The sequence below is a fragment of the Trametes versicolor genome, assembly GCF_000271585.1.
Source record: "Trametes versicolor FP-101664 SS1 unplaced genomic scaffold TRAVEscaffold_5, whole genome shotgun sequence".
In the NCBI taxonomy this organism is placed as follows: Eukaryota; Fungi; Basidiomycota; class Agaricomycetes; order Polyporales; family Polyporaceae; genus Trametes; species Trametes versicolor.
The window spans coordinates 2,418,379-2,427,181 of NW_007360325.1; the positions used below are offsets into that span (position 1 = coordinate 2,418,379).

Below are 8,803 nucleotides of genomic sequence, written 5' to 3' on the forward strand. Positions count from 1 at the left end.
AAATTGAAAGTCCGTGGTGAGAGCATTCTATCGACTCCTACTTATACAAGGTTCTGTGTACTGACTCAGCTAGCCACTTCTGAGTGCACCCTGCGCGTATCTTCAGAATTGAGCAACCGCACTTCCGGGCCATCGCAGAACTCAAGCGCATTCTCGTCCTCTTCCGACTCGACCCAACACCCATTCCTGCCCTCTATCCGCGCTGTCCAGTCGCTACGCAATCGTTCAGGCCAGCGTGCGTTTCTCCGAAACGACCTTTCCAGATATTATTCCCGAACCCCCTCTCTCCCGCCGTCGCAGACATCCATGATGCTAGCGATCCTTGTGGAGAGCTCCGCCCATGCACCGTCGAGATCCTCGTTCGCCCTATCTTGTGGCGGCGCCGCCGAGTGGATGATGATGCGCCGAAGTCGCGGCATCCGCGACTCTTCCTCTCCCGTCCTCTCTCTGACTGCTCGTTCAGGGGCGCCGCGCGCGCGCACTCCTAGGATGCGCTCGAGCACGTTGGGAACATCAGAAGCACGGCGGTCAATTCCGGAGATACGCAGATGGGTGAGCGACAATGACGCCGGCGCAGTATACTTGGCGATGACCCGTCCAGCGTACGCCGCGTTCTCCGCGATGCAGTGGACGCGCTTGAGGACGGGGAGTACGGCGGGCGCGGCTGCGCCCGCCTTGTCCGTGTCCTCAGGAGTGAGGAATTGGTCCAGCAACACCCGGCTATGACCCCCCATCCAGCTGAGCTCCTCCAGCACCGGAAACGTGTAAGGGGGCGGGCGCAGAAGGTATCCGCCGGCACAAGGCGACACTACACAGAGCGTTTGCAGCGTCGGCGCAGCCGCGCGAAGTAGGCTCACGACCGTGGAGTATGCCTTGACCCGCGTGGAAAGTGTCTTGCGCCAGGCGGCATAGCCCACCCTGTTGCAGGGCGTGCCGGTGTATGATCCTGAGGCGGGGTCATTGTTGAAAAGCAGATACAGATGTTCTATGCGTGCCGGTCCATGGCGGGATAGGAGATCGAGAAATTGTGGGAGGTGCAGGAGTGATGTGAACGCGAGGGTGCGGAACCGCACCCTTAAGGAGTATGCGCGGAAGGAAGTAGAAGTGAGCGCGAGAGTGCGGCCGGTGTACCCGCCGTCGGTGCATGCGAGCCTGAAGATCTCCTCCCATATCTCGGGTGGGACGCAAGCGAGGTTGAACATGACCATGGCGGAGGCGAGGGGCACCGATGTTTGGGTGAGTTGCGAGGCTTTGGGGGACGACAGACATGCCGTTCACCTTATGTAGTGCAAAAAGGAGCATGGATACCAGTAATCCGAGACAAATTGCAGAGCGCAACGCGTCTTTGGCAGAACTGGTTACGGACTATTTCCATCCAGCAGCGCTCAGCGATTATACATAAACTCACTCCACTTATGGGACGACTTCGGTTGTCCTGCAAGCAGAACCAATGAGGTCCGCCGAAGTATATTTGTATCCGGTACGTCTCAGCTCATAGGTCTTTAAGTGAAAAGACGCGTGGAGCTCTAGAACACAACGAACATGGATCATTCGAGCCATCGATAACCGTATCATACAACTATAGCTGCACGTCATCAACAGGCCTTCATATATGCACACACTAGCCCCCACGCTACAGATCCAGGTACTTCTTGTAGAACTTCACGGTGGCAGTGAACGCGCCCTCTTTACCCGCCTTGATCTTCGGGTTGCTCTGCACCGCACCAAGCCCGAAGCTGTCAGTGTCCATTCCAACCAGTGCACGTCAAACCAGGAACCAACTAACCATATCCCCGCGCACGGCGAAGCCGTGAGTGCAGCCCTCCCAGTACGTCCGCTCGTACCCAGGCGCAAACTTGCCGCCGCCGAGGATCTCATCTGCCTTCGCCTGCGCCTCGAGCCCAAACATCGGGTCAACCTCGCAGCTGTTGATCAGCAGCGGGGCCTTCGACCCATCGCGGTACGCCTGGAAAGCCCGTCAGCACCCGTGAGGTTTTACATTCCGCACGAGACGCTACGACTGACCTCGAGGTCCTCGGGGATAGCGAGGCGCGACGGGTGCGTAACGACCGTGACCTTGCTCGCGCCGCTGAGCGCAAGACGCCACGCGGGCGGGGCGCCGAAGCAGTACCCGGTCGTGCCGATCCAGGTGACGCCCTCAGCCTGGAGCGCCGCGACGACCGCGTCGATGTCGGGGGTCCACGACTCGGGTCCGTGCTTGCCCATCCACGCGGCGCGGTCGAAGGTCGGGTCGTTCAGCGCGTTCTCGGGCAGCGCGTCGCCCTGGAAGAGGTCCGGCATGACCGTGCGGAAGCCGTTGCGGGCGAAGTCATCGGCGAGTAGCTATCGGAAGACCATGCCAATATGCTCAGGATCCTGGGACGAAGGGAAGTGGGGGTATGCGTACCTTGTTGTTGTTGAGCGGGATACCGAAGACATCGGTGAGGAGAAGGACGACCTTGTCCTTCGGGTACTCTCCAGTGGGGGTGGCGACGTAGGATTCAACCCCACCGATCTTCTCGATCTTTCCTGGATACGGATGGCAGATTAATCAGTAGTAGATATACAGTGCCCCCTTTGAAGGTAGATCTGTGGCGCGTACCTTCGGGCTCACCCTCATGACGGACGCCTGAAATATACGCAACATAGACAAACGTCGGTCAATAACGATCACTTGATAACAGTTCATAGTAAACGGGGTACGCGCCTTTAACGCAGTCGTCACAGAGGCTCATGTCTTCAACAGTTGAGTGGGTTGTGGACGGTGGGAGAGGGACGTGCGACTGCGATCGCTGCTCGTGCGGTGGGCCTTTGGAGTTCCACTGGGAATCGGCGCGCCTTTATACACCCACGGACGCCCAAAGTCTATCCCCTGGGCGTACCACCAGTACTCACGCTGTTTGACATCCACCACGGATGGTGCGCCGAGACACCCCGCACCTCCGTGCACACGAACGATGCTGAGGATGTTATACGAGCGCGACTCGGCCGAACCAACGACCTTTTGCTGAAAGTCACAGACGCAAGCGTTCTCTTTTCGGAGATAGCGATGGATCTGGAAAGCGCCGTGGACTTGTATAGTATATTTTTATACCGTAGGAGTCTGTGTGCAGCATGTGCAGCCCGATAAGTGCGATACCTATGGTCGACAGGCGCCCGGTATACTGCCCTTCGGCCGAGTTCCCGAGCATCCTCTGAGACTATAACACGCACCCTTCGACGCGTCTCGATAGAATAGTATGCGTGCGCGGTCTGCGCATGCATGGAGTACAGATCCGAACAGGTTTGTGCCAAGAGATGACTCGCCACAGTACTTGGCCCCGGGCCGCAGTGTGGTGAGTTCCCGTCACCGGCGCTAGCTGCAGCCTGGGAGATGGTGTGATTAGAGAGAATACAGGGTGCAGGGTGCAGGGTTCCTGATAAAGAGTACGCCAACAGATAAATCCAACAGTACTTCGTCGGCTCTGGAAAGCAGTAACGGCCATATAGTTGCTCTTGTATGAGGAGGATGAACAACACGGCACGGCCAGCGGCCTAGCACGCAGTGATAGCGCCAAAGTCGGCCCGATCCCGAGTGCACGCTGCTTTAGGAAGGTGTTATACTACGACATCGCTAACTTGAACTCGGGCCGCAATCCTGCGGTGTCAGTGCAGTGATACCGCTGCCAGTATCTGCAGCTTCCTTGCATTCACTGTGCAGATGTGCCGCGCTGCGCACACGTCATAAAAACCGCGCAGTTCTGCGTTTCAATATCCACAATGCGCTACACTCGTGAGTCAGCGTCCACCTTGGAGGCTACTTCCATGGAAGGGTCGAGGTCGAGGATCCAGGACGAATCCGTATTGATCCCACCCGGCCCAAGCTCCCCTCCAACTCAACTTTCAAGCGTTAACACCATGAATGTCACCTTTACTTCTACTAGTCCTAGGAACTCTCCTGTCGTCGACAGCGCTACCGGTCAACACCTATTTCAGCTGTCGACCCCGGGCCCCTTCTCCTTCGGATGGCGCGGGACCACGATGCGGGATGCACAAAACGAAGAAATCGGGAGATACATAACTGGTAGAGGTCACAGCGAGGTGACCTTCGATGGACAGACGATGAGAATTTCGAAATGGCTCTATGAGAAGAGCGGCTCTCGGTCAGTGCGCGAAGTTCCGAGTATTTTTTCGCATTCTCGGCGGCTGATAATTTATATAACTCTTCAGCGGGCAAACATTCACCGCGCAGAATGGAAAGTCGTACGAGTGGATTTGGGAAAACGGAGGGAAGGGATACAAGGTGTGCATCTGGACTCCGTAGGGCGGATAGTAGCAACCCGTTTCAAGCACTGACTCGGGGGCCATGCCGCGGGGTACACAGCTCATTGCTTGCCTGACGGATCAGCTGGTCGCACGAGGGCACCTCAGGCAAACGAATTTGTTCTCGCCGTCGAAGCAGATGAACATCGATGTGATGCCGGACGGCCTGCCGATTTTTTCTCGCTGCTGCACTCGGTGCATTTCTTCAAGTCCATGGCGCTCGAGCAGGGTTTTGTGTGTCAAGCAGAGGCACAGGGTACACAAAATAGGTGCGTCGAAGAAGATACATCGCCCCCGACCTCTGATCTTATCCCGCACGTGGTAAATACGACAGGTATCGATCGGGGTATTCTACGACGCCACAAGCGCGCGCGCGCGCGACGACGATATGCGCGCGACGACGCGCGCAAGGTCGCGCGAGGCGGGGAGGGCGCGCGCGGTGGCGCAAGGCGTCGGAGTCTACATGCGCGCGAATAGACGCCGGCGGCGGACCTCAGCCACAGCGGTGTCCCAATACCGGGACAAACCGACTGGGACATTAACGTCTCGTGTTATAACCCGCGGGGTCCTGGATCCTCTGGGCTTCAGCCTTAGGATCGATGAGTTCCGGCCCTCTCCCAAGTCTCTGACAGAGCACAAAGGAGAGCACTATGGCGTCCGCCGCTTGCCGCCTTCAGCAAGAGGAAGATCAGCGGAAATGGAGGGCAGAAGGGCGAACTCACCGCAATCTGCACCGCGTGCATGGAAGTCGGAAACGCGCGTAAGCGTGAGCTGCGTGCGAAGCGGAAGAGGGCCGCGAGCACTACAGAAGGTGCTGGAGCGGCCGCGGATCAGGAGGGCGCGGGCGGCGGGAAGGGCAAGGGCAGAGGCGGTGGCGGGGAGGTCGAGGGAGAGACCTTTCCGGATGGTGCAGAAGTGATGCCGTTCGAAGAGCTGCTTGTGCTTCTTCGGAACGCGGACAAGCGGCCGTTCCATCTGAAGAACTGGAAGGTCAATATCGCCGCTGAAGCGCCGCGCGAGTGCTCAGCGGTGGAGCGCGCGAACCTGGTGTCTGAGAGCATCGGCGAAGCAATGCTGTTGCGCTGGATGTGCGTTTTTCTGGGTCAAATGGACTGTTTTAAAGTTAACAGCCCATCAGGAACGAAGGGAAACAAGAGCGGAAACGTACAAACGATACGGTCATCACGTACAGCTGCTGCCAGTCAGCGGCACGCGAGAAGAAAGCCAAAGCGGCGAAGGGAGATAAAGCGCGCGATTCCCGACGCATTCCGCGCTTCGCATGCAGCGGCTGGCTCCATCTGACGGTTAGCCCGACATCCGACGTCATGGAGGTGTCGTTGAAGCACCTGGAAGCGCACATACCATACAATGACATTGAGCTTCCGGACGAGTGGAAAGCCTATATCGAGAAGCAGGCACTCCATCAGACGCCTGGCGAGGTGAGTTTCGGCTGTACCTGTCATGGATATCGAGATCTGACGACTGTTACCCGACAGATCTGGTCGCATATCGTCGAGGTTGAAGATCAGCGAGGCGGTCCGGGCATAAGGTTCAAGGAGAAGTCGGTGTACTACCATTGGCTGGTTGTAAGCAGGAAGGAGTGGCGGCTAGCGGACACTCCGCTTGCGTCTGCGGAGAAGTTCTTGAAGGACAAAGGCGAGAAACATGGCGTCGAGCGCATGGAGGTCGAACCAGAACCAGGAACGGAGGTGGTCGCGTTTTACGTCAAGGAGTTCATCTCTGAATGGGCGGCGCACACGCAGGAGCTGGCCATGGACTCGACGTGTATGTCACATCTTCGCGTCCGGTCACGACCTTCATTAATCTCGTCACTAATAGGGAACACTAATGGTGGGAATTTCGAGCTCTTTGCCGCTGTCGCCTCCGACGCAAATGGCTCCGGGATACCACTTGCCTTCATGTTCATTTCCACGACAAAGGATGCCGCACCAGGTGCCAAACGCGCCGTTCTTGAACGATTTCTCGGCAATCTGAAGGATCTCGGTGTTCATCCGGAGTTCACCCTTACCGACAAGGACTGGTCAGAAATCGGGGCTATGCGCGTCACCTGGGACACCGCCAAGCATCAGCTGTGTTTCTGGCACGGCTTGCGTGCCGTCAAGCAGCGCCTCGTCAAAAACAAGGACACGCCTGCATCATACGATGCCGAAGAGGCTCACCGTCAATTCTCATTCATAGACGTCGCGTTTGTGCCTGCCTCGCAGCAACCGCCTGGGAGACCAGTACGTATCCCGCGCTCTCAGGCTACCTATTTACGGCAGGAATGAACCGCTGATCTGTCTCGTTGCAGATCCTGCCGCCGCCTGAGCGCCCTCTGCCTCGTGTGCGCCTACTGGTGGGCGGCCGCCCTCCTGTTCTCACGCCGGGAATACCCCCCATTCGATTGGCCCCATCTGACATTCAGCACGCGCTACGTGATGACGGTTCTGATCAGGAAGAGGACGCCGCGGATGCATTCGGCATCCTGAAGGCCAGCGGCGGCGCGGCTTTCCCTTCCGGTGTCAAGGGCAGCTCATCCGACAAGCGTCCACTGCCTGATGATGACGAGGAGAGCGACGAGGAGACGTTCTGGGCTAAACATGCGGAGACAGAAGAGTGGGATGATGAGTGGGAAGGTCTCGAGGCACAAGACGCTGCGGACATCCGGCGCGAGGTGGACCAGATTGCGGATGACCCCCGCAACGTCGACCAGAATGCGCCGACCGCCGAATCCGAGACTTCGGGACGTTCACGCGCCCCCACCTACCAGTTCTGCCCACTACTTCAGCGCAAACCAGTGTTGCGGATCTATGCCAAAACCGCTTCGCAACACTCTCTGTTGCCTGAGCGTCACGGTGAAGCACGCTCCGCCGGGGACATTCATCGGGATGCTGTCTCGGAGATGTACTACCATTGTCGGGCCAACAACCTCACGGAGGTGTGGGCCTACATGTGGAATTCCTGGTACCGCAAGGACCGCTGGTGCCTGTGGGCACGCTCAGCCTACCCGCAAGCCATTCCGAGGAAGCGGACGACCATGATCGTGGAAGCACTTTGGCGCGGCATCAAGCGGCAAGGTCTCGCACGCTACAATCGCCCGCCTGTCGACTTTGCTCTCTATTCCGTAATCACCAAGGCTCTCCCACCGTACCGGCTCAAGTTCCGCGAGACGATGAATGATACGCGCAGCGCACGCGCCCCTCAGCTATCCTATGTTCAGAAAGACTTCAAGAAAGGATGGACACGCCTGAGTAAGGTACCTATCAAGGGCGAGTACAAAACAGACATAGCGCAGTGGACATGCGACTGCGGCTCCCAGAAATACCACGCCCATCTGCTGTGCAAACACCTCGTGCAAGCCGCGGGGCCTATGCCCGCCTCATGGTGGCCCCAAGTCTCACGCTTCCATACACCGCCCTTCTACACCCTCCCGGTCAATGGGGTCATCCCGAAACCACATGAAACCATGCGCAATGGCGACTGGATCCCCCGCATGACCGCATCCTCGGCAATTCGCATTCCCAAGAAGACCGTCCATGCTCAGGAACGTGCCGAAGCGACGGACAGCGATGTGGACATCCCCGAGGTTGGGGATTTCCGGTCATCATCCCCGGTATGTGCTTATGACATAACCACTTTGATATCTCGCTAATGTCCGCATGCAGATATCCTCATCCCCGGACAGGGCACCGCACACAGGTCCGGACGGCTTGCTACGGGGAGAGGGATTCCCGGTAAGTTGTTCATAATTTAAAATCACGCGCCCATGCCCTAAACCACTTCCATAGCCCGAGGATGCTGATGAGCGTGAGACGGATGAAGTCGAACGCTTGCTCAAGAAGGCCATCTATTTCCTAGAGGAGCAGGAAGAGCATCAAGATCGACTGTTCCTCCCGAACGCGAAGCGTGCACTCCGCGCGTCCGTGGTCTGGATCCGCAACATCGCACCGCCCGGTCGCGACGGCGCATGGGGTTCGAGTCTGGCAGACAAGGATCCCACGCAGTGGTCGATCGATGACATCAAGGAGGCTCTCTCGCGCGGCCTCAACCTCGTTCAAGAGTGGCGCACTTCCCCGGATCCACGCTTTATGAAGAGCGCGAAACAGCATCTGCGGGGTGTCCTATCGTGGACCGAGGACATCGAACTTCATAACTCCCGTCGGACCATGCCGATTACGAACGCGCGCGGACGAGGACAGCCGAAGCCTACAAATGTACACGGCTATCGCTATTCCAAAAGCCGTGAGTAGCCTGTATTCTTCATTCTGCTTCCTCTCTATGTAAATATGTACAATAAATGCTATAAGTCTCGATCGGGGTATTCTACGACGCCACAAGCGCGCGCGCGCGCGACGACGATATGCGCGCGACGACGCGCGCAAGGTCGCGCGAGGCGGGGAGGGCGCGCGCGGTGGCGCGAGGCGTCGGAGTCTACATGCGCGCGAATAGACGCCGGCGGCGGACCTCAGCCACAGCGGTGTCCCAATACCGGGACAAACCG

General features: G+C 58.0%; 4 protein-coding genes across 4 annotated transcripts; 2 read left to right on the top strand and 2 right to left on the bottom strand.

Annotated features, from left to right (window-relative positions):
- Positions 1-266: 266 nt before the first annotated feature.
- TRAVEDRAFT_20084 (uncharacterized protein) lies at positions 267-1,208 on the bottom strand (the record flags this gene model as incomplete). The annotated part of the gene is made up of 1 exon (XM_008038991.1): positions 267-1,208. The coding sequence occupies one exon, from the start codon at positions 1,206-1,208 to the stop codon at positions 267-269; it is 942 nt and encodes a 313-aa protein (XP_008037182.1).
- Positions 1,209-1,437: 229 nt separating this feature from the next.
- Positions 1,438-2,923, bottom strand: TRAVEDRAFT_167313 (alpha/beta-hydrolase). The gene is made up of 6 exons (XM_008039797.1): positions 2,708-2,923; positions 2,603-2,629; positions 2,408-2,529; positions 2,026-2,343; positions 1,787-1,966; positions 1,438-1,714 (listed from the first exon to the last, which is right to left on the bottom strand). The coding sequence occupies exons 1-6, from the start codon at positions 2,733-2,735 to the stop codon at positions 1,634-1,636; spliced, it is 756 nt and encodes a 251-aa protein (XP_008037988.1). The 5' UTR covers positions 2,736-2,923; the 3' UTR covers positions 1,438-1,633.
- Positions 2,924-5,573: 2,650 nt separating this feature from the next.
- TRAVEDRAFT_121867 (uncharacterized protein) lies at positions 5,574-6,590 on the top strand (the record flags this gene model as incomplete). The annotated part of the gene is made up of 2 exons (XM_008039798.1): positions 5,574-6,087; positions 6,142-6,590. Coding segments are annotated over 2 exons (963 nt in total), but the record flags the coding sequence as incomplete, so codon positions are not given.
- Positions 6,591-7,036: 446 nt separating this feature from the next.
- On the top strand, positions 7,037-7,453 carry TRAVEDRAFT_101356 (uncharacterized protein; the record flags this gene model as incomplete). Its single annotated transcript, XM_008039799.1, has 1 exon — positions 7,037-7,453. A coding segment is annotated over one exon (417 nt), but the record flags the coding sequence as incomplete, so codon positions are not given.
- Between the last annotated feature and the right edge of the window lie 1,350 nt (positions 7,454-8,803).

Coding starts and splice junctions, on each gene's coding strand:
- TRAVEDRAFT_167313 (XM_008039797.1), bottom strand. CDS start 2,735: ATGAGCCTCTGTGACGACTGCGTTAAAG. Junction 2,530..2,602: donor TCATGAGGGTGAGCCCGAAG/GTACGCGCCACA, acceptor ATCCGTATCCAG/GAAAGATCGAGAAGATCGGT. Junction 1,715..1,786: donor TCGCCGTGCGCGGGGATATG/GTTAGTTGGTTC, acceptor GGTGCGGTGCAG/AGCAACCCGAAGATCAAGGC.